Source organism: Aythya ferina (assembly GCF_964211825.1).
Source record: "Aythya ferina genome assembly, chromosome: 8".
Classification (NCBI taxonomy): Eukaryota; Metazoa; Chordata; class Aves; order Anseriformes; family Anatidae; genus Aythya; species Aythya ferina.
This window is the reverse complement of record NC_140304.1, coordinates 31,534,440-31,560,193: the sequence shown is the minus strand read 5'-3', so window position 1 is coordinate 31,560,193 and position 25,754 is coordinate 31,534,440. Positions and strand designations below refer to the sequence as shown.

Genomic DNA, 25,754 nt, shown 5'->3' with positions numbered 1-25,754 from the left:
CTAATAGTTTTCAACCAAAGTTTCTGGACCATCGGTTGCCATCACAACTGAGACACTTCATCAACAACCTTGGGGGCACCGTGGTCAGACTCTGCCACTGGCATATTCAGCAATCTGTGCTCGGGCTTAAAAGAAGACTTACGTCCACTCTGTATCACAAAAGCACGTTGTAATTCATGCAGCTGAACACAGGCTTGAAACCGTTTTTCTGGCAGCAGCTCCTGAGAGTGATTTGCCAGACAAAAAATGAGTTGCTCTACAAAAATTCTTGTACAGCAGTACATCAAATCACAACCAGTAGAGCCTTCCTTGTGGTTTGAAACTTCCTATACATGAAAGGTCACCAAAGCCAGGTAAAGAAGCTAAAAAGATGGCAGCTCTCAGGATGTATGGCTTTGCAGATCTTACGTTCCCCTGCAACACGCCTCACACATATTTTCATGCCTAAGTATCTCTGTGTAGTAGGGTCAAATTCATAAGGGTAAACCCTCTCTAGGCCTTTAACGTGGTATTTTCTTAAACAAATTCCTTCAGAGCTTTTCTAACTCTTTAAAACCTAAGACAATACACCAAATCAGAGTGTCGCACAAAATCTGATGAGCTACAGTGCTGGATTCTGGACTCAGAAACATGCAGCCTAACACAAAGGGCCATATATACATCAGTTGTGCCTCTGCTGTTTTAATTGTATTAGCAATTTCCAGTAGAAATTAGCCATGGCTGTTTATTGTCACTAATGCACGTTCTTTCTAAACTTCATTATAACAATAAAGAGAATATGCAGAAGTTCAACTGCAAAACTTTCAGAAATAAAAGACTGGAAAATCAGACTGGTTAGATTCCTCAGAAGAAAGTCTCTGGGTTAATAAAGACTTAGTAAATAGCTGGATGACTCAGGAAAACATCACTGCGGTAGCTCAAAACGCATTGTATTGGCACATGATAATTGTAACTAAGAGAAATTAAAAGAAAAAAAGTTAAAAGTCACGCTACTTCCAGAGCTGAAAGAGTACTGGATGAATAACCACTTGTTCAAATTTCTCTCTGTTGATTCTTTTTTTTTTTTTTTTTTTAATCAGTTATTTCATAATGTTGTGGCACAGTTATGCTAAAAATATTGTTTATACTCATTAAATTACTTTACAAATCTTTGAACATAAAGCAGCAAAAACAAGACACACAGGAAGCTGAATCAGCGTGTGACTGAGGAGGTGGTGGGGAGAGTTAAGCCAAGACACTGTTTGTTCTTGAATGCTCTATACTGAATTTCGGGACAGTAACAGCAGTGACCTGGTTCTCTGGCTTTAGAGAATACTCTGAAATAAGTCACTGAATAACAGAAAAATGTGCCTAATAGAAGGATCTGGGATAATCAAATCACTGTCAGTAAAATTCAGGTTATTAGATCAGGTTTGGAGCTAATTAAGTGACAGGAGGCTCCCTGGAAGTGAATTAGACAAGTAAGTCCATCCAAAAAGAAAGAACTAAGTTGTTTGGCTACAGTACTCTAAGCCAAAAACATTGGATCATCATCAATCACAGTTAGCTGTGTAGAACATGCCTCTCTCCAGCTGTGATTAGAAAACATTCACATTGCCTTCCAAGGAAGCATAGATTCTCCAAGAGAGAGCCCCAGCAACTAAATATACCAATTGAAAATGTCATTTAAATACAAGAAGTATAAGCAAATGATGATTTTTTTTTTTCATTGCACAGGACAAAAGCAATTCATTTGATGGGGGAAAATTAAATAACTTATTTCACATTCATAATGGATATATTCACCCTGCGGTTTTTTAGCACAGAAGAAACAGAAAAGCTAAATATACTTAATATAATGAGTAACTCTGTATTTTAATTTAGTCTTTTTAAAGATCTATTAAGTCTATGTTTGCCAAAAGAACAGCACAAACAAGAACTAATAACGAAGTGGATTTTTAAATGGGAATTTCTGAAACATCAGAAATAGTAAGTCAAAACAATTGACTAGCCCCTCAAGGACACTTAGGAATATCCCCCTCTGTTAACATTAATTATATATTTTGGCTCCTGGCAGAGCTGGAGAAATCTCTGACAGAACCTCGACATAAGGTGGAAGCTACACTGGCCAAATTAACAGCTACGGTTATGGGCGCTATGTTAGCCTGTTCTCACTACTTTCCAGGACAAGTTCATGCCCATTATCCCTTATAGGAGCTTTCAGAAATTCCGGAGTCCATATGGAAGTCCCATCAACTTTACACCGAATTACAGATACTCTGAGAACACCTGAAGCAGCCTGTAGTCCTTTGTTTTGTTTTGCTTTTGTTGTTGTTTGTTCAGTTTTTTACTAAGAGCTAACATTTGCAAGTTACTATTTTTATGGCATTTATAGCACATTTTGATTCTTTCGAGCTTTAAAATGAAAACATTGACATTAAACTTCTTGGCTTGAATAAAATAAAACAATTAAGTTTCTGTATGAAGCACATGTAAGTAGCTTGACTTTTTTTTTCAGTTATTGCTACATCAGCAGGTGTTAGCAAATAAAAAGCTAGGCTAAGGTAAAATACGTCACTTGTGAATAGCAAGCAATCTCCTGCTCTTACATCACCGTAGGAACCTCATCATAGAGTGTGTTTTTTAAAAGACTGCTTTAGTAAGCTCACTTGATCTTAGTTGCAATTTTTTGAAAAATTTAAAATATCTTTCATGCTGAGATCTCCAGAAATAACTGTTTTGACACCTACCTGATGAACTTTATTCAGCTGTAGAAAAGGAGGGCCAACTGCTGTATTTATAAGGTGAGGAAAACCTGCAGTCGTTCCAAGAACTGTTTCAGAAACAAGAAAAAGTTGCAGTGACTTTATAAGTTAGGCAAGTAATGATCTTTATAATAGTTATTCTATATTTTTTAGATTTGGTATCCACAAAACTTTCCAGTATACTATGGGGCATTATAACGAAACCTTTCAATACAGCCAGCTTTGATCTGCAATTAACAACACATTAGAGATCAAAAGTACTTTCATGGAGCTCCTCTAAAGCTGGCAGTTTAGCTCCGAGGCAGAAATGCCTGCAGCTGATTGCCAGACCAGGGCATTAGCCAAGGTGCTTTGAAACGCATAGTCACTTCCCACACAGTCTTTGTATCTTCTGATGTTACTGTGAATACGGAGAAGTGAGAAGCAATGTATTGTACTTGTAAATAAATGTATTGTATATGTAAATACTGTAGTATTTACATCACAAACTTAGCTGTCCTCCACTTGAGTCTTCAAATTATCCGTCTCCACTCCTATTCCTAATACCGTCACTATCTGGAATATGATGATTGCTTAAAACATTTATTCACATCCATCCTAATGGGATGGCAGAGAATGCTTTGGGCTAATGCTGTTCTTACTGTTGTGTACAACAATGGTAGCATACAAGAGAATAATGACTTTAAACTGGAATCAAGAGGAGACTCTCAGACTGCAAATTCAAATCCCAAATCAGATTTAAAGTTGCAATTTTAATTAAATCTGCAAAAGACATTTCATTTTAAGCCTAATTCTGAATGACACTGAGAGACCACAGAATTAATGTAAGAACATTTCTATAGCTAACACTATATTCTACCCAGACACAATAACCTATCAAATCATCTTTTTACATTGTATAAAATGTAATAAAGTATCTACACAAACACAGTGTCTACACGGATTCTGAAAGAGCATAGGTGCTTCTCTCCTTATCAGAAAGCCTTGTCTCACTAAGAACAGGGTTTCTTTATTAACCCCTTTGTAAAACAACTTACCAGGTTTAACAGCATGTCCACGCAACTGGGGCTGCAGTAGTATTTGCAACATTGCTGGATTGTTAAAACTTTTCATAATCTGCACTGCATTCGGCTCTGGAAGCAATCCTTTTCTATTGTTTCGCATCTCAAATTGAGATATACAAAAATGTTACAAACAGGAGATAACAAAGAATGCATTTACATCCCTGGAAAAAATCTATTTCCTTGAGTAAGGAATCATAAAGATCGAAGTTGAAACATCCAAATCCCAAACCTAAACAATCAACTCCATCCACTTTTGTTCTCTAGAGCTAACCGGCAATACCTTCCAGCACTACCTCTCCTCAGGTAATATGAGTGTTGTCCTTCTCACCTGTCTTTCTTCACCTTTACTACATTTTTACTTTCACACTTTTTCTGTTGCTCCCTAACATATATAACAGCATCTCGATGTTTCCACCCCCTCTCCAAGATTTTTGGGAGTAGCTAAAGGCATAAATCACAGGTCAACATGGCAACTTACACATTACAAATTATTATTTTTTGGATCACAAAGAGCTGAAAGTTGTGTAACATTAACGTACATATTTTATTTTACACAAAAAAATAATCCAGTCATTTGCTTCCCTCTCCCCTGCTCCTTTTCCCTCAAATGAAACGACTAACAAACTACTCCTCCAAAACTTCAAATGTATTGTTTTCCTGAGAGGCATTTCTTTTTTTCCCTTTTAACCAAGAAAGTGTTATCAATAAAGGAGGATACGAGAGGCAGTGTTAACAACAACTCATGCTATCTTGTAATAGCACCACGCATCTCTTTTATGAAGATGTGGGCTAAAGCTCTCAGAAGTAATGAAACTGTTCTGCTTCTACTTTTAAGACAGCTTCTTGTAACACTTATCAAATCCCATTTTCTAGGAAATAATTTGATATGACAAGTGGGTATAAAAAGCTTTCTTCTATATTGAGCATGAAATTAAACTATTTCTCCTACCTTGAAATTTATCTTAAAATTGACAAATTCTTGTCTGTTTTAAACCAAAACTAAAACTCTGTTTTAGCTCATCAAATGTCTCCACCTCAATTTCCTTTTGTTTTGAACTAGAACAACTTCTGTTGCAGAAAATTGATTTTAATGAAATCCCAAAGCTATGCAAGTGTAACTTTGTAATATCTTCTAGCCATATTTCACCCTTCCTCCTTGCAATATATTGCCTTCTTTAGCCTAGGAAAGAGACTGAGTTAGGCTGACCAGATAAAAAACGATAAACAACCAAACAAAAACCCCAAACAACTAAGGCTTCCAGAAGCTTGGCTACTTTTTGTAATGCAAAGCAGTGAATCCCTTTCACACAACACATGCTGCTCAAGGTATAACAAACTCATTCTGAAAACAGATTTGCAAAATCTTACCATCCTTTGTGCTGCTATAAGTGCTGCTAACGTGCTTCTGCCTGGCGCTCCTGGAGCACAGTAGGACACCTGGATTCTCTTCCCTTTGATAATCATGCCATCGGTGACTTCTTGCACTTTCTCAGCCTGCTCTGCAGTTTCGTACTCAACCACTGCAAAGTCGCCAATACAGCTGTCTTCATCCTGAGCAAACTGAAACAACATTTCACAACACACTGAGCAAAACCGAGAATTTCAGGAACCATCTTGAAATATTTTCACCTATCCCCTGCAAAATACTTTGCTAAAAGTTGACGTACTATGTTAATGCCTACCCAAATTACTATGTTTCTTTTTCAAATGTGCTAAATATAAGTATCATAGCTTCATATTAGATATGGCATGCGTGCTGTGTCTACTTGAATTACCACCTTAACTTCCATGTAATCTCATGGAGAACCTGAGTTGTGAAATATATTTAACAGTTATTTAACAAAATAAAAAGGGTGAGAAGAAGAATTTAAATACAGCTGTGTTCTACATTTTTATTTTTATTATTTTTTATTTTTTTTAATTATTTTTTTTTTTCAGGATAAGAATTATAAACTCTTTATTGTTCAGTTTTCAAGCCTACAATAACACAAATGTCATTCATCAGACTGCATGATAGCTGTTGAAACATACAACAATGCAAATTCTACTGCTACATACTGCCTTTTAGGAGAATCTGAAGTCTGTGGCTGCATTTAGTGCCAACAGAAGATGCCAGACTGATCAATCAAGCAGACTGGAAACAGGCTTACTTGTCAAACAATGCTCTGTCCTTTGTTTGCAGCGTTTTATAACAGAATGAGCAGATTTAAATCAAACAAAAAAATGGGAGTGAAAAGGGGGGGAGTAAAGCTTAGGCAAAAATATCCACTCCCAAAATGATCAGAAATGACCCACTGACACTGGTTGTGAAGCAGAAAAGTAAAAACCTCTATAGATTTTACTGGAGAAAAATCCACAGCCTATTCCCAACAGTTTGGCTGCATAAACTTACAGTAACAACTGAAATAAAAATCTCAGAGATTTACAAGAAAAGAGAGGTTATAAAATCTTCAATGCCATTGCTAAAGACTCACCTCCAGAAAGAGCTCTACAGAACACAGATATCTTGATAAATAATGCTGGGGAAGCTGAGAACAGCCTCTGGATTATCTGACAGCTGGAAGAATGCCCCAAACTATAAGACTTTAAAACATCGATGTATTTAGCTAATTAAAAAAAAAGATTAGGCAAGTGACTTCATTATAGCACGCAATACCTTATTTCAGAAGAAAATAGTGGGGAGCACAGGCTGCTCACCCTAGTAAGCAGTGAAGCAAACAGAAGTCAGATACGTTCAATCCGGGAAACAGACACGAGTACAAAATAACAAGGGATGGGCAGTTTCTGGAAAGAATTACTTGCAATTTATTCCTCTCCCCATGTACTTAGATCAAGCTAGTATAAGGATATGGTGCTGACACCAAATTACTGGGGCTCCGAAATAGCACTAAGGAAAATGTGCTGGCCTACAGGTGGATCAGGCCTTACTTGAAGCTAATCCCTAAGCAGCCTTCCCAGATACTTAAGAAAACAAAAAACAAGTGAAATCATACCCAACTGTGACTACAAACAAAGCTTTCTTTTTACTGTCTGTCTAGGTATGTTTGTCTGCAGCGCTTCTACAAGCAACATTTTGTGTGGTCTAGTATCTCACAAGCCATAAAGACAGAAAGGAAACCTTTACGCATGCAAAGGGTAGCAAGGATCCACCTCTTCTGCACCTGCAAGCTTTCCAAAAGATGCAGCACTTCTATCCCCATCAAGACTCATTTTCCCCATTTAAGGAAAAACTCATATAATATTTGCAGAGGTTTCTTAACTGTGTTAATTTTATACATTTATTCTTCCTCATCTCCCTGAACTGTTGCACTTACAGTATTCACATGCTCTGGCTTGCTTTACTGAGCAATAAAACCATCAGCAACATTTACTTTAGAAGCTCTCTAAAATATTTCTGAAATCATTTTCCATAAAATACATGAGAAGGGGACGTGCTATAAACATTTTACTGGTGCTTAACGGGAGTGGTCTCCTGCAGAATTCCCAGATGACACGTAACAATCACTGTGAACCCAGACCAATAAAATGTTTGTACCACAACGTATTTTGCAATGCAGATGCATGCTCACTCACCACTTGAGTGGTAAATAAAAGGATAAGACAGCAAGCAGTGAAGTACACCAATACAGAAGTGTTTAAATCATGACCTTGATCTTCCAAAAGATACATATTCAACATACCTGGCAGAATACAGGTTTATACTTCAGGGAGAAAGCCTGCATCAGTTCTTTTGAATCAGTGTAGTCTTTTTGCAATTTATCCACACAAAGGCACTTGGAGTGAATAAGACTTGTGGTCAGCTGGTTCACATCCATCCACTGCGCGAAGAGAGTGCTCTCGTCTAACTGTTTCCCCAGAAGTTCCAGTCTCGCCTTCGCAGCAGAGTCCTTCTTCATATATTCCACAAAACCATAGCCCTTGGAATGGCCAGTAACTTCATTATACACCAAAAAACACCTCTCGACATTGCCATAAGCACGCACAAGTTCTTCAAACTCTTCTAACGTAAAGGAAATGGGCAAATTAGTGATGCACAGCAAAGCATCCGTTGGTTGGAGTTGCACGGATATTTCTTTTCCCCGAAGAGAATACTGGTGAAATTTCCGAATCGCATTTTGAGCCTGCTCTCCATTTAACAGAGTAACAAATGCTGTAAGAGACCACAACAAGTTACATAGCTTATTACTCTACAAATAAGCACTATAGCCCCCCTCACCTCTAAGAAAAAACAACACAAAACCCAGCAGTAGAAGTCAGAGGAAAAATAAGAGTTTGGGATTTACTCTGAAGACACAGTACATAAAAAGAAATGCTGCAATATATTCTTAAAAATCTGAGAAATGTAGATACAAAATATACAAAACCTCTCTCCTTGTAACACGACAGAATTTTAGATTGGGGAAACAAAAAGTAATTACATTTTCTACTTAGGTCAACATATCGGTGATTCAACTACATTTCTCTGAAGGCATCATCCATACATTCTCACTAGGGACTTACCGCATCTTTTCTGCATTTTGAGTCTCTAGGATATTTCCCAAAATTGCAGAATCACAGACCGGCTGAGGCTGGAGGCCAACCCCTGCTCAAGCAGGACCACCAGAGCTGGTTGCCCATGACCATGCCCAGCCACCTTTTGAAGACATCCAAGGACAGAGGCTGAGCCACCTCTCTGGGCAGCCTGTGCACAGCACCAAAATGTTTCCTGATGTTCGGGTTTTGCTGGCAAAAAGCTTGCAGCCATTGGCAAAATCTTTGGTTCACGTAAGAGAAAGAAAGATGCAAGTCTACAGCTCTGGCTGAGACATCCTCAGCACTGTCAGGCACTTGTGGACACAGGGTTGGGCACTGGACATCTTTCATACCCAAAGTGTAAAGTATCACCTCCAGACAGCAAACACTTTCCTGCTGGAATTGACCCTTCAAGCCCACAAATCTCAGCAGCAAGTACCACACGAATCTTTAAAATGTGGCAGTGGGTAGGCAGCACCTGCAGGATTTGATGCTCTTTTAACCTTTGCTGAGCTGCTGATCTTCAGACCGATCTTACAGCTGCTGAATTTCCCTCCCCAGAATTACAAGTGGCTGTTGGTTCTTGTTATACTTTTATTTTACTTTATTTTACTTTATTTTATTTAACCACTTCTTCTGCTCAGTGGGCACGGGTCCTGGTGATGCCATGGCTGTGTCACAGGGGACAGAATGTTGGCAGTGGCCATGTCACAGGGGGAGCCCGTGGTGCAGCCAGCCCTGGCGGCTATAAAAGGGCCGCAGCAGGCCAGGCCGGCCAGTCCGGCCGAGGAGCAGCCAGATGAGTGTGGGCTGAGGAGGGAGAGGAGAGGCCCTCCATGGCAATGAAGGGCGGCCGCTCCCCTCCAGCTGTTTTTTTTATTTATTATTACAGATAGAATCCTGGAAAAGGACAGAGCAAGACCATGGCTACAGCCTTCTTCCAGCACTCCGCTGGAGACGTGTCAACATTCTACAGGAGAGATCCCTGGACTCCACGGCCACACGATAAGGAAGGTCAACACCCAGCCCCTTCCCATATTGTGCCGCTGGCACCAGCCCCACTGATGTCACGGCCACATCACAGTGGGCCCAGGAGACGCCTGGTGTTAGACATGGCGGTTCTCTTGTTGCCCGTACTTGCTTCTCTCCTAGCCTCAGCGCTGGACATGGACACGCGCCCATGACACGTCAACATTCTACAGGACAGATCCTTGGACTCCATGGCCACACGATAAGGAAGGTCAACACCCAGCCCCTTCCCATATTGTGCCGCTGGCACCAGCCCCACTGATGTCACGGCCACATCACAGTGGGCCCAGGAGACGCCTGGTGTTAGACATGGCGGTTCTCTTGTTGCCCGTACTTGCTTCTCTCCTAGCCTCAGCGCTGGACATGGACACGCGCCCATGACACGTCAACATTCTACAGGACAGATCCTTGGACTCCATGGCCACACGATAAGGAAGGTCAACTCCCAGTCCCTTTCCATACTGTGCCGCTGGCACCAGACCCACTGATGTCTTGTTGCCCGTACTTGCTTCTCTCCTAGCTTCACCGCTGGACACGGACATGAGCCCATGACATGTCAACATTCTATAGGAGAGATCCCTGGACTCCATGGCCACATGATAAGGAAGGTCAACACCCAGTCCCTTCCCACATTGTGCCTCTGGCACAGGCCCTGGTGATGTCACGGCCACATCACAGTGGGGCTGGTGACAGAGTGGGCCCAGGAGGGGCCTGGTATTAGACATGGCGGTTCTCTTGTTGCCCGTACTTGCTTCTCTCCTAGCCTCAGCGCTGGACATGGATGCGAGCCCATGACATGTCAACGTTCTACAGGAGAGATCCCTGGACTCCATGGCCACATGATAAGGAAGGTCAACTCCCAGTCCCTTCCCATATTGTGCCGCTGGCACCAGCCCCACTGATGTCACGGCCACATCACAGTGGGGCTGGTGATGGGGTGGGCCCAGGAGAGGCCGGGTATTAGACATGGCGGTTCTCTTGTTGCCTGTACTTCTCTGCTAGCCTCACTGCTAGACACGGACGTGAGCCCATGACACATCAACATTCTACAGGAGAGATCCCTGGACTCCATGGCCACATGCTGAGGAAGGTCAACACCCAGTTCCTTCCCATATTGTGCCGCTGGCACCAGCCCCACTGATGTCACGGCCACATCACAGTGGGGCTGGTGACAGGGTGGGCCCAGGAGGGGGGTGGCACAACACACAGGGGTTCTCTTGTTAGTGCTTTTGCTTCTCTGCTAGCCTCAGCGCTGGACATGGACACGAGCCCATGATGCCACGCTCCTGGCCGCCTCTCCTTGACGCATCGCTGGAGACGCAGCAACATCCTACGGGACGGTCCTACAGAGGAGCAGATGGTGCCATCAGCGGACGAGAATTCTGCAACACCCCACACTTGCTATATGAACTTGTCTATGTGCAACCTTTTCTTAATAAAAGAACTTTTCTTAATAAAATGTAATTTTGAGAACCACTATGAATTGTGATGAAGTATCTTTTAGTCGTTTCCTGCTGATTTCCTGTATGCTGTTCTCCCACAGAGACCAATGGAAACTTAATAATACCCATTGTTCAGCCCTGAGGCCATATTTACACTTCAAGCCTTTGTATGCATAAAACATTAAACTGCTCCTACACATGTCTAGAATTAATTTCTTTGGGAAGAACTCAAAAAGCTAATACATTCTAACTTGAAAATGAAACTGGAAAGCTAACCCACATAAGGTATTGTTATTCCTTCACACTTTGTCTCAGGCTTTACCCTCAAGTCTTCAAATGCCACCCTAAGTGTCTGCCACACTGAATAAATATCACAGTCCTGCCTGCAGGTAACTTAATGCAAGGCAGAAACACCCCAGGAAAGCTCTGCTTGCACCACATAGCCATGCCAAGCACAGCCCAGTGCCCACACACCACAACCTCCCTGAGCACTCAAGCTTTGCCATAAGGAGGTTGGCCACCTTAACACATCCAAACAGGGCAAAATCAATTCTCCCTACATCTCTTGAAGGCAGAGCAGGAAGTTTTCTCCATTTCCAGTTTGCTTCTCCTGACTTCTCTCACAGTGGATACTCACAAACAGGATAGAAAAATAAGGAGCCCAGTTAGAAAGGTCCAAAGGCAAAAGAAGCAAGTTGGCAGCAACAACACTGCTCAGTGCAAGCAACTTGTCTGAAACCACAGCCTGAAAACTGTGCTAACCATATTTTCTTATCCTACACCCAAATTTGGAGTCTCAGTTGTCCAGAAACAAGTATAAACAATGCTTTCCTCCTCACTACACAATTACCACTTTTGTAAGAGCCAAAAAGCACACAATATTCCTAGCTATCCTGAACCTAACAGCAGCACAGAATTCTTTGTCATAAATCAGATGTCCTAGTACAATTACTTATACAATGATTTTTATTTTTTTCCCTTTAAACACAGCATTTATTTTATTTTATTTTAGCTTTCTGCCTTCCTTGCTATCAATTACCACACCATGACTACGGGTAGATTTGTGCTAGTCACAGCAAAACCTACCATACTGCAATACAATCGCTTCCTGAAATTCAACTCCAGGAAGCTCTGGTTGCAAGATTATTCTTTAAACAGAAAACATCTTTTATTCCAGATCACCTATTAATCATCCGTTTCCACTAACATCACTGCACATGTGAAAAAAGCAATGAATTGTAAGATGACACCATTCAGAGGCAGAAATGCTAACATTTTCTTTCATGTCTAAATAACCAGAAGTTAAAACAGTCTAAACGAGGATTTCTAAATAAAATATAAACATTCACAGGGTTCTTAAAGCAAGATCCGTGCTGTAACTGTAACTATCCTGTAGCAAAGAAAAAGAAGCAAGTAAAACCTTGGTGGCAAACATGTAATATTTGAGATCTCAGTTCTGCTGTTCTAGTCAAGGGGGATGTTGTTACACATCCTGAAGCAATTAATTTGAACAAACATACAAACAATGCATTCGCAGTGGATTTTGCAATTTGTAGTAACGCAAGAGATGTATCGATAATCAGATATAGGTGAGAAGGCATGGAAATCAACAATCTGGTTCTCACACAGATTAAAATACTCCTGGGCTATCTACATTACTTACTTTGCAATCCAGCATTTTGACATATTTCTGTAACAGCATAACACTTGGTAATTTAGGAATACTTACATAGAATAAATGGATAAATGCAATGAATTTAAAAGAGACTCAATCGTTTTTAAGATAAAAATGCTTTTTCAAAATGTTCTGAGGTCATTTAAGGCTTCTTCCTTGTGTTTATTGCTATTCTAAATTAGTTTGTGTAATCAAGTGAAAACACTGTTTTTACTCTGGAAAATTTTACAAAATCTCATTGGGAAGGTCTTCAGAGATCTACAAGTTCTAACCATCAAACTAAAAAGACATTAAATGTATCTAAAAAAAAATCAATACAAATGGAGTTCCTTACACAAGTAGTTCACACTACAATATCTACGCCCATCACCACAGAGAGGTGACTGGTGACAGCCAACACAGCTTCACTAAGGGCAAATCATGCCTCTCAAATTTGGTGGCCTTCTATGATGGGTTTACAGCGTTGGTGGATAAGGGAAGAGCAACTGATGTCATCCCCGTAGATTTGTGCAAAGCTTTTGACACTGTCCCACATGACATCCTTGTCTCCAAATTGGAGAGGCATGGATTTGATGGATGGCTGGACCACTCGGCGGGTAAGGAATTGGCTGGATGGCTGCACTCAGAGAGCTGCAGTCAAGGGCTCAAAGTCCAGGTGGAGACCAGGGATGACTGGTGCCCCTCAGGGGTCAGCAGTGGGACCAGTACTACTTTACATCTCTGCTGGCAACGTGGACAGTGAGATTGAGCACACCCTCAACGTGTTTGCTGGTGACACCAAGCTGTGTGGTGTCGTCAACACGCTGGAGGGAAGGGATGCCATCCAGAAGGATCTGTGCAGGCTCGAGAGGTGGGCCTGTAAGAACCTCCAGAAGAACTTCTTTGTGTATCACCAAGTTAAGATGCTGTAACCCAGGAGATTTTAATAGTTGTATTTTTAAAAAAATTCCCATTACAGCAAACACAGTCCTATGAGGGCAGGTGTCAGATATCTAAGCAAAATCCTGATAGCAATCTGCCACAGTCACCACATTTGTCCTTCAATCCAAGCTTACCTCCTGAGGTAATCCAGACTGTATTATCTATGACAATCTGGATGTACAGGAACATTTGTCCATCTCTGTACCTCAGAAGTGCTAAAAATCCATGATTCCCCTACACAGAGAATTGATTTGTAAATGGAAGATCTGACTTAGACAATAAAAGATTTAATTCAGGGCAATGTTTCCTTCAAAGACTTAAGTATCCTTTTAAATTGCTTCAGGCTCATGTTACCTGAAACAAATGCATCTGGAGCTAGGTACATTTTCCTCTGATCACACCATATGCACATGTGAAGGTTTGTCCTAAGAGAAGCCTCAGGATCAGTTTTTCAAAGGAATTTGGACAGTTGAGGTTAGATTAGTCTCAAAGAGAAACTGACTGAGGGGAATCTGCCTGACAGATACCATGCAGGGCCAACCTACTTCTCACTACTATCAATAGAGTTTCCAATTCTCCACTGGCTTCAGAAGAGGCTGGCAAAGCGTACAGCCAAGGGGCGTGCATAGCAGATGATATTCCTCACTCATTTCATCACAGAATTGGAATGTGTGACACCGGAAGATTTTAATTTCTTACCTGTTCTTTTATTTCTGTCCACATAACAATACTTTATTTCATAATCTTTAAATAAGTCGTGGATTTCCTGAAAGAGAAAAAAAGTACAAGTAACATCAGAGAAATAATTCACCAGACCAAATAAATAAGTGTATAAATTTAGCTTCACTTTTTAAACAAAAACTTTCCCGATAAACAGAAAACTTTACCATAGAAACACTATCAAATATTTGTTTTTAGAAGAGCTGGTTATACTGCTACAGCAATGTTTTTATCTCATGTAAAGAATTGGCTTACTGAATGTGATTAATTTACTTTTCATTATACAACGTCTCATAAGCACAACAGACTGTCTTGCTGGCTGTCTTTTGATAAAGACAAATAACATCACAGTTCATTAAATAGCAAAAAAAACCACCACTATTTCTCAAAAGTACAGCTAGTAGAGTTAAAATGCCACACAGATGAGATATCAGCAACATCACATCATGCAATTTACTGAGGACAGGCAACACTGTAATAAAATAAAACAGCTGCTTTAGTTTCCTCTAACCGATCAAGTTCACTTTAGCAGATTTTTGATCTTTTAATAATGAATATGCTTTCAAGCAGCAGTGAATCCTGCCCAGAATACCCCACAGAAAGCATCATTTATCAATTACTGCACAGGTGTCCAATGAAGAATCAACCCCAATGGCATTATTTGCTCCCACTAATTAATGGAGAAAGAGCAGGAGAGTGGGAGAGGTGGGGTAGCAACAAGTACAAGAGGTGTGCTAGTTTGCTAAAGCTGCTCCCCAACACAAGCAAAACACGTGCCAGTGCCCCACAAAACCCACTAACCCACTGAACTACTATCAGCTCAGTGGCAAGAATGCAGAGATGGACATTAATCACCCCTAGGAAGAGAGCGATGCTTTGGACATGTTTACACTTCAGTTGGGGAAGTCCCATACGTGCTAGCAAAAGACCATTTGAGTATCAAAATAATCAGCAAACTTTGTCTGAAAGTTTCAGTGCAGCCAATTTCCAGCAGCCCAGCCAACCTGCCAGCGGGCTAATTCAGCGATATACAGCCTGGGTTAATTGGGCTCTCTGCGACTGGTATCAGGTGCACCCCTTTTAGTCGAAGGGACACCAATCTCTGGTTTCACTAGCTAACAGCTGTCAAATACTACATTAATAAAATATGGCTGTTTCTCGATCTACCAGCCACCCTCATCAGACGTGATAAGGATATGGTTTCTGAAAAGCAAAATAAGCCAGGCACACTGCGAAGACCCGAGTTGGGAAGGTGACTTGGCTGTGGGCAGCAACAAGAGGTCCTCGAGGTCCTTGATACTGAGGAGAAATGACACTTTCTGTGAAGTCGTACAGCTCAAAAGTACAAAGTTGTTCCTGTCCTGCTCAGAAAAAGGGGCACATAGTCACCCATTTTTATTTCATATACTACAGGAGTAACATTGAAAGTTTGATCTGGCGGTTAAGTAGCAGGAAATACTATTTCAAATGGTTCCTAACACTCTCTTGAAGGTCTTTTGTGTGAGCCAGATGACTTCCCAGCAACTGTTTGAAATTTTAATTGAGAGGGAAAATAGCCTGTAGCAAACTTATCTTCATGGGATAATCATGAGGTCTTCATGTTAAAAATTATGAGGACAAAAAGAAGACTTAAAACGATACCCTAGTTTAAGCTAAGTCACTCCAAAAGGCCACTGTGAGGATTTTAACAGCGGTTTGCCCAGGTTGTAGCACACACTGCTAGTGTCTGGTGCTCCCGTGGTGGGGCTGAGACCTGCAACTGCCTGACTGCGTCTGGGTATTATTTTGGCGAGGGCATTTTTCACATAAAGGCAGCTCGAGACAATTTACGAAAATAAAACACAGCACGCTGACTCTTAAGCAAATATATACTCCTTCAAATTAAACAGATATCTACATATCTGTGTACATTAGCCTAAGATTCTTCATAATATTTTCAGAAGTACGAAGCCAACTTTTGAGCTCGCGTCTTATTTAAAAGAGCGACTCGGGCGCTTCTGTAAATCTCACCCTCACCTTCCAACGCTGGTGCCTGCTAGAAAAGAATGAAGACTATTTCCACTTTAATTTATTTAACGGGGTGTGTGCCTGGCAGGCCCTGAGCCCATGGGATGCAGCCAACGGCCGTGGCTGTCCCCTGAGCATGGCAGAAGCAAATGTCCGTGGCTTGGGCCCTGCTCCTGGCAGCCACCGGGCTCAGGACTCCTGAATGCCTCCAACCAAACTGCTTCTCCTGAAGGATTCCTCCCCCTGCAGTCAGAGATCATTAAGGTTGGAAAAGAAATCCAACATCTGGTCAAGGGCAAGGCACGCTATCACGGGAAGGCCTCGCTGCCACCCCTGCGCCAGGCCAGGTTACAAAATTTGGGCAGCACGAGCTGGAGGCACTTACAACGAGAGCTACGGCCGTCACGAACCCCGTGGCAGCTCCAGTGCCAGCATCCCGATACCCCAGTGACCATTACGAGTCCTCAGAAGTGGACTTCAAAAGCTAGTTAATCGAAGCATTAGTAAAAATTAAAATCTTAACCAGACAGTAATCCATTCATACTCAAGGATGGGCAGGAAAAGAAAAACCAAATATATTCAAGAGGAGTTAAGAGAAAGTACAAGTAAATATGGGCTGGACACCCTTCCAAAATGTATTATTTACTGTCACAAGAAACGTTGTCTTGAAATACTTTAATTCTTGGCCTGTCCTGTCTTGTCTTGGGTAGAGAAGTGTCAGCGTGAGTTTTTACCACATATTATCAATTTGAAATTTGCTTCTCTCAAAGGGAAAGGATGCCTTCCTCAGAGACAATCTGTCTTTATGCTTTATGACCTGGATTTTTTATTTTTTTTTTGAACATCAACATGAGTCATTAGCAGGCACATTTGCCCTACATACCACATCAATAAAGCTCAGCTATTAATTATATTAAAATCACCTGGTCACACCAGGTGACCTAACAGCAGAAGAAAAAAAAAAATATTTAGTCATCACCTGGATCAACAAACTATATAAAAGAGTACAGCACCCCAAAACCAAGTATTTTTCTCTCTCTAGATGTAATGCCACACAGACTTCACGACAGATACATAAAGTCTGTTGTGGAAAATTAAAAAAAAATAAAGAAAAAGTTTTAAGCAAGAGAGCCGCAACACGCTTTAAAATAATTATCTGTTATTGAGGAAAAATCACAGAGAACCTGCTGGAGAGTAAGAAGTGCAGTGCACAGCACCAAGAGTTGGAGAACAGCATGCAAGGACTGGTGCTAGGTGTAATTTTAAACATCCTCTGTCTGCTAGTGACTCCTGAGGTAGGAAATCCCCAGATTTTCACCACTTGGGCATCGACTGCCAGATGAAGCCTCCTTTGCTCCGAACAAGCACGGGTGCAGACAAAGATTGGGCTCACCATGCAGGCTGCACGTATAAACTCATGGTGACCTATGTTCTCTTCTGTGAAAAACTCTCCAGTTTTTAAATTGTTTTAAAGAAAATTCTTCTTTTGTGAGCGATGGCTGTAGGATCAAGCCCAGGACGTGCAGCAGATCTTTACCTGGCATCCAGGGAGGACAGAGGTGAGCCCTGAGTCTTCTGCTCAGCATGTTCCTTCGGCACTGCCCCAGGGTCACAAACTGTGGAACTGGAAATAAAACCTAGCCTGGGATTCTAGGCCATAAGCTGTCTTTAGGGCATGCTGAAACAATGGTATCTTTTTGTTTGAGAACTGACTTCCACATTTGTAAAACCATACCCTCCCAAGATCACTCATACAATAATTTTAGAAAATATTGTCACTAAGACAGAAGAAGAGCAATTTCTTAGCAGAATTGTAATGGGAATGAAAAAGGTAATTCTCTGGTCTTCCAAAGTTGCATTAGTGTGTTGAAAAGAGGAAGACTACGGGATTGGAAACTAATTTCATCATCCTGGGTATGCCAGGTTGTATGGAAGCTAAATGAAAGATGACAAAGACATTGTGGAGGTAATGTCAGAGAGGAAGAGCACAAAACAACAGAAAAGCAATAAAGAAAATCAAAAAGCATGTACATCCTAAGGCATGAGGGCTGCTCGCTATCCGGCCAATAAGCCTTTCATGTGCAGTCAGTGTGACAGAGGACAATCTGAAACACAAAGGCCCCTTCCACTTAAAAGTCCGGCATACAACAGATTGGGAAAGAGCATTTCCTTAAATCACCACAGTTCATTAAAGGTTTTTGATTAAAAAGGAACATGGAAAAGCTGTGGGTAATCAGGATAGAAAGAAGAAAACCACTGAAATAGCATAATTTTAAGTTTTTTTGTTTTTTTTTTTTTAATCAGGAACAAATATCGGTGAAAAACCTGGAGATGCACACGAGGCCCCCAAACACAAAATAAATCCCTGTTCTGGGTGAATTGCACCAGTTTCCTACGAATACCTAAATGTTTCATCTTTCTTTAGAATTTGTCACACCACAGAAGAACTACAGGGCATTAAAATAATTAATCATCCCTAATTTACTTTATGACCTACATTTAAGTAGAACATTCCCTTCATTTTCTAGTCTCAGATATTGAAGGAGAAAAGCAGACCTGTGACAATAATACAGTTGCTTTCAAAGATGATAAGGGGCAGAAAAAAAAAGCTTATTGAAAACAAGCACACCTTCTACACCACAGGTTCCTTATCAAAAAGTGAACAGCCCTTGTTAGTCATCGGATCTTAGCAGTGAAGACTGGAGATTTTGCTAAAAATCCAAGCAACGATTAGCAAGAAAGAGAATCCAAGTCCTACTGCTTCTAAAAACAACTCCATGAGATCCTAACTGGTATGCCAGAGAACCAGACTGCTGTCTTTCATCGCATTTGTGAGCTACAGCTCCTATGGAAATTCATCAGACAGAGATGACAAACCACTAACTCTGAAAAATGAATGACTTGGGGAAATCAAAAACAATTCTTCTAATCTGTTGGGATAATTGCAAAAAAAAACCACCCAAACACACATAAGCTCATTTGCCATATGATACTCCAACAAAATAAAACTTCCCCGGTTTAGTATGGTACCAACCTCACTTACACATCGGAAGTTATTGATAACTCTTTCAGTGACAGAGAGTTGTTATCACTTCCTTCCCTCCCAACCTCCCCCCAGAAGTCCTCCTGCCTCCCAGGGCTCTCGGAGCAGCTTTATGACAGTTCCAGGAGCCTTCAATCTGCGATACCTAATTTTCAACACTGCATTTTCAACATCATATGCAACTGTGTTCTTTGCTACTGAAACGTATTAACCAACTCACCAGGGAGGCACTGGCACAAGGCAATTGCAAGAGACATCCAAGTGTGGGATTGCCGATTGATTACCAAACATTGACCAGAGTGAAACAAACAACCACAACCAAGCTTTGTCTCTTTACAAAGATCCTCGATACAAATATCAGTCTTACCACAACATTGCATCAGATGATATTGATGCTAAGAAGGACAGATCCACTGGCTGACATTTCAAGAAGACAGACAGCAGTGGGACGATCTTGCCTGTCTTACCATGGAACATCACACAGCACTGCCCTGCTAGGATTCCTTGGATCCTGCCTAACGCCCTTCATACTAATGGAGATACAAACTGATGACAGCACTGCCCCACTACTGCAAGAAGAAATAGAAGGCAGCAGAGTATGCCCTGCAAGGGCTTCAGGAAGAGAGAGGACTCTGGTTTGGAAAGCACATCTTGTACCCAAAGGCCGGTACACAGCGCAACATCCTTGACGTGAGCAGGTAAGCTCCACAAGGAACACGATGGCCAACTGAACAGGTTTTTGACTTAGCTTTCATATAGCTGCAGTGATAACCACTTGATTGAGGGAGGGAGGAAAACATTAGTTAAGACAAGAGATGTTTTGGCAAGTTGTTTTACTGACAGCACCAACCCAACAGACAGAAGTCAGTCAGCCCGATAAAAGTGCATTTCTATCTAATTTTATAGTTGCAGCAACCTAAAAAGTAGCATGGATATAGCTGCACGGCTCTCCACGTGCTACATCTGAGCCCCAGAGAGGTGACAACACTAATGCATCAGGCTGCTGAGCCCCGTGGTTGATGGCGTGTGTGGTTCAGGCGCCGCGATGGAGGAATCGGAGGGGGACGCACGTGGGCACTCGCCGGGACGCCTGGAAGGCTTCACTGCGACAGGGCGCTACCAAGTTGAGTAATTTGCCAGCTGAACACTAAGTGGAGACTTTGCTTGCAAGAACGGTGAAGGTGGTAATAAAAACGCTTACCACAGGTCTGTTGCAAAAATACCTTTCTCTACGGCTGCAGCAAGAGAATTGCTTGTAGCAGTATTAATCCTGCAAGTACGTATTTGCAAACGGAGCTATAAAAGCCAAAGCAGAAAGAATATTCTTGGGTTAATTCTAACTTCATTTGTTCTCCCATCAGATCTATTACATACTGACACTTGATGAAAAACGTCCCAAAGGGAATGCTGATTTCCTTGGCTCAACAGACTGCAAAACGCGTTCTCCAGACTGCCCTTCCTCCTGAAAACAGGCTCTGGATTCCCTTAGCAGTACAGGTGTTGTCAAATGCATTTTGAGGGAAACCCCACTTATCAAGATTCCAGCGTGGGTTACCTTTGCCCCCTTGTTACAGCCACCCAGCACCTGAAGTGCTGAAGGCTTCTGACACTTCCAGATCTGTTTGTTTGGTTTCTGAGACAACAGATCTTCAGTACTCTGCTTCTCTGTCAGAAACCTCTAAAGGTAACAGAAGATTGTAACTCCGATAACAAATAAATAAGTTAATATGTAGCTATAATTGGCAAAGGAAAATGTTTATGAAATCCTATTCTGGAAGACTTTGCATTCTCGTGATGTTCACCTCTTTCTTCTTAGAGAATAAACTGGCCAGGGGAGCAATACGTTACCTGATTTTACTTGTCTAAGCAATCATTTCAAGAAGAAAACAGCAGAGAGAACACCTCTGCACGGTTTACCGAGGGTATTAGTTTGATTCAAGAACCGGTAAGCTTCATGGTAATGTTTGGAAATAGATGACAGCCAAGTACAAAGGTGTACTTAACGTGCCTGACCACAAACATACTTCTCCTTTCCAAAACTGCTCCAGGACATAAACTTCCTCTCTACAGCAGGAATATTCTGCCTATACACATGAACACCAACAGCTCGATGATGTTAAAAATCACACTGGCACCTTTTCCAAGTGTAATTCAGAATCTGGATGTGATGGTGCCGCTTCCAGCCTAGCAGCAGGGGAATGTTAGAGCTTCATGTATGGAGAGAAAGCCACCGAAGTGCTACTTTTAAGTCGCCAAAACAAAATGGCAAACTCCCACAGTGCTGCATGGTTGCCAAATTGGACCTTCACGCTAACGCTTCCTCACAGCAGTCTTTGTCTGACCAAGCAGCATCAAAGTTGATGGTTTCGGTGCTCATGAGCCGTGTTTTTAACCAGATCACTGGCGAACTGAGGTGAATTCACGAAGCACCTGCTGTGTGGAACAAGAGGGAGTCGTGCACCCGCGTGGGTGTCTGACAGCGATGCCGTGCCAGGCAGGAGCAGCAAGCAGCTGGGGATACAGCAGCAAGCCCCTGTGCCAGCAGCCGTGCTTGGCAGCTTCTTGAAGAGAAGATGAGGATAAGAGAGGTTTTCCAAGTCGTGAGTTAGCGAGAACTTGTTATCGATGAGCTCGCGAGGTCACCACACATGGCAGCGAGGCTCTGCAAGTAAAACACCACCTCGGATCACGGCGAAATCATCCTTTCTGAGTGGGTGAGCACCTACGGCCACGCAGACCGAAGGCACCCGGCACGCAGGCATGGCGGTGAGCACGCTGTGGGTCGAGTTACGCGGATCTTTGGCATTTTCTCCCCAAAATGAGCGGCCCTTTGGGAGCTGCCGAGAAGAGTCCTCGCTGCACCTCCCCGCGGGCAACCAAATTCCTCGCGCTCGGGGAAGGAAAGGGAAGGGACGCGGGGAGCGGCTCGGAACAAAAGCCCTAACCCCAGGTTTCACCTTGTGCACGAACCCAGCGACCCCACAGCCCTGCAGGTGCCCCAAAACCCGACAAAGCGATTAAACCAAGCTGCCCCGGAGCCCCCTCAGAGGGGATGCAGAGCGGGGCCGCCTCCAGCGGTAACAAAGCCCGGGAGGAGCAACCGGGGCTCCCCTCGGTCGCGACAGAGCCGCGACGAGGCAGCCCCGAGCCTCCCTCACGGCCACCCCCCCCCCCTCGGGGGAGCAGCTCCCATCGCACCCCCCCTTCTCCCAGCCGCACCTGGCTGCTGCTCTCGGCCGGCAGGTTCCTCAGCAGGATCTTGCGCCTGTTGCTCAGCTCCCTCCGGGTGCTGGCCAAGCGCCTCGCCACCTCCTCGGGGCTGGGGGGCGGCGGCCGAGCCCCCCGCGGCAATGGGGGCAGCAGCGGCGGCGGCGGCGGCGCCTCCTCCGCGGGCAGCTCCGCTCCGCGCTCGGCTGCCGCCGCCATCTTGCAGCGCCGCCCGGCCCGAGCTGAGGGGGAGCCGCCGCGGCGCTGGGAGGGCGGCGGGGGAGCCGCGGGGCACGGCCGCCGGTGGGGCCCCGGCGGCCCCGCCAGCCCCCGCCGTGCTGCCCGCCCCCGGCCCGGCCGGGATCCGCCCCGACTGCCTTCGCCCTGCCCCCGCTGGGGGAGGCCGAGAGCGGCGGAGCACCCGTGAGGGGCAGCCCCGTGAGGGGCGAAGCTGAAGGAGCTCGCCTCAGAGCGCGAGCCCCCCCGAGCAGCGTTTGTTTCCCCCATTAACTCCTCTGAGGCAGGGTTTGGGGATGGATGTGAACACTCCTGGGGTGCTGGGGAAGCCCCCAAGAGCCCCCGAGGTCTGAACAATAGCCCTGGCACAAAAGGGCTCGTCCTTGCCTCCATGGGTTCATCACCCCAAAGTCCCTCTGCTGCTATCTTCCTTCAATCCAACTCTGCCTTTGGCACCGAACTGCAGGGCAACAGCAAAATAAAGCAGATGTTGGATGGGCCCAAGTTCTCCATCAGTGGGTAGAGGGGTAGCGGGCGCGCTAGCCCAAGATGATCTCTTTCTAATTTTGTTCTTCATCAGAAGCATACCAAACAAATTACAGAACATCCAAATGGGTAAACCAAACCCTGGGCGCCACGCTTGTGGCACAGAAGTCACCCTCTTGTGGCAAGGCACGCTGTGATGAGGGCCATGCAGGCACAGAGAGGGCAGCGGGCACACAAAGAAGCCAAGGGCAACATCCCTCCTGGAGGAAAGCAGCTCTGGAGGTCACCCTAACAGAAGGTTTTCCCTCTATGAAGCCTCCATCTTTAAAAACAGTTCATGGTCTTAGTTGGTGCATCAAAAAAAAAATGTGTTTTCTTGGAAACCTAATTTCTCCATAATAGTTACTTGCAATGCCATTTACAATGCAATAAATTTAGCTGTTTAACGTTGTCATCGTAGCTATAAATGAATGAAGAATAATTTAAATAGTTGTACCCATTTTTAGATACGAGCCTGACCACAAAGAGCAAAAGAAAATCTCCAAACCTGAAAATCCAAACTGAAAAACAGTAGTCTTAAAAAGGAAATTTGAAACATGCTTTGAGTCGAAATGGGTATGCATGAACACATCCTTATCAGAGAAGAATTTCATCCAGAATTAGATTTTCCTAAGTTTGATGTGCCATTTTACAGACTGGATTACCAGCTACAGGAAACAAAAACCTGGCAAATACCTATAGTGATTTTAGAAATTTGCTTTGGTCTAAGCCAAAGCTTGCAAGTTAAGACTACAAAGAATATAGGACCTTCATTACTTTTAAAAATTAATTTTAAAACTACCGAGCAATCAACACTCAGGCTTTTTTTTTTTTTTTTTTTCTTTTCTTTTTCTTTTTCTTTTTCTTTTGGTGTTGTTGCTGACAAAAGAAATGGTCAGAGCTAAAAAGCTTCTGTCAAGAGTTTCCTTTTCCCTGATTTCTTTAAACAGGTAGTGTTCCTTTTCCTTCCACATCTGCATTATGTTTAACCAATTGTTGGAAATCCAAAGCACGAAGAACAGTTATAAACAGTTCATGTATTTACCATGGAAGCGTTTTAGAGCTGCCAGATTCAGCCTGTCTGAACAACATTAGCTTAGCCTTCATACTTAAACCACAAAACAGGAAAAAATATTTTAACACATTATTAGTGTGAGAACTGATCTACAGAATCAGGTGAGGCTGATGAGTATAAGCTGAAGTATACGTTTCTTATGCCTATGGATGTATTAATTATTAATAGTACTATAAAATTACCCTTGCAAAAGATTTTAAAAAAATAAAATAAAGAAAGTAACGACTGAAAAGGCTGTTAGTAAGTGTTTACAAATTGATTTTCAGGTCAAGCTCTGAAATTAAAGACGTGATACCGTCTTCTGAAAACATTTCCAAGTCATATCGTAAATTATGCGATATAAATTGTTGAATCACTTTGCTAAGAATACTGCAACACGTAACTACCTCCTCAGAAACACCTGCCAGATTAAGCAACCGGAGTATAAATTATGGTTCTGCTCAAACATTACACAGCTTAGTGAAGCTGAATAGAGTAATTAATTATCCCATTAATTCTTGAATGTGGGCACACTGAATCACCTGTGCGTTACTGATAATTAATCCTACCTACAATGATTACCTTCTCAAAAGTTGTCTGGCTTTTTTTTTTTTGTTTTTTGATAGGCTGCAGGTGTACCTGAATGCAAGTCAAAAGTGCACTGCCAGAAGTATTTCAGAAGTTAGTAGTTCTAATGGCAAAAATAAACCTACTGCACTATTAGTTCTGAATAGCTCCAAGGAAAAGCAAGCATTTTTCTTACCTAGAAATACATATTTAAAAGACCACATTTTACAGCTAAAAATGTTCACTTTTTTTTTTTTTTTCTTTTCCTTGCAGTGCTCACAGTTCATTCTGTATGCAGGCAGTTCGCATTGCACAGGTAGGCTACGGAGCTGCCTGCACTACAAGGCTGCTATGAAGTGCTGCAGGATGAGAGCAGAAAAGTTTGAAGATGTTGCCATCGTCCATGGAGATGGTCCACGAAAAGGGACAGGAAAGGAAACCGTGCAGCACCTTATGTGACAGCCAAAATCAGCTAAACACGCACCAGCAGCAACAACCAGTTTGACCCAAGAAAATACTCCTTTTTGAACAGAAATATCATGCCTGTTTTGAACTACAATACACCATCCAACAGGTGCCTGGAGAATTAAGATGGTATTTGATGTAAAACAATCGAAGTAAGTAAAACACCCAGGTCCTTTGGTGCCCCAACAGAGCACCCGTGGGTACGTTAACACAATAGAGATGGTGCAAACCAACAGCTCAGCCTCCTCTGAATCTCCACAGAAATATCAATGTATTAGATACGCAATTATCTTATTTCACAAGTTAATCTTCTGCCCTCGGGAATCCTCCCATTTCACCATATAGTTTCTGCCATAAGTGCCAAAAGGCCAGGTGGGTGTCACAGGTTACTGTCCAGAGTGGATTTTGGCTGCTGCCTCTTCAGATCAGCCATCGTAGCTCTCAGCTTTGCTCTCTATAACTGCTAGCACAGAAAACACACTGCAAGCTTTACCAGTCCTTGCTAACCCTTGCCGTGAGAGCTGACATGAAACATCCCCAGG

General features: G+C 42.8%; 1 protein-coding gene across 4 annotated transcripts in view; it reads right to left on the bottom strand.

Annotated features, from left to right (window-relative positions):
* RAVER2 (ribonucleoprotein, PTB binding 2) overlaps window positions 1–22,690 on the bottom strand; it is a 35,102-nt gene extending 12,412 nt beyond the window's left edge. For 2 of the 4 annotated variants that reach the window (XM_084527672.1, XM_084527673.1), the window contains exons 1-6: window positions 22,377–22,685; window positions 14,087–14,153; window positions 7,489–7,958; window positions 5,177–5,368; window positions 3,782–3,908; window positions 2,730–2,812 (exon numbers count right to left, since the gene is read on the bottom strand). In XM_084527672.1, the coding sequence (XP_084383798.1) occupies window positions 2,730–2,812; window positions 3,782–3,908; window positions 5,177–5,368; window positions 7,489–7,958; window positions 14,087–14,153; window positions 22,377–22,583 (1,146 nt within the window). In that variant the 5' untranslated portion in view covers window positions 22,584–22,685. Of the gene's footprint in view, window positions 1–2,729; window positions 2,813–3,781; window positions 3,909–5,176; window positions 5,369–7,488; window positions 7,959–14,086; window positions 14,154–22,376 lie in introns of all 4 variants that reach the window. The other 2 variants (XM_084527674.1, XM_084527675.1) reach the window with 2 other exon arrangements.
* Between the last annotated feature and the right edge of the window lie 3,064 nt (window positions 22,691–25,754).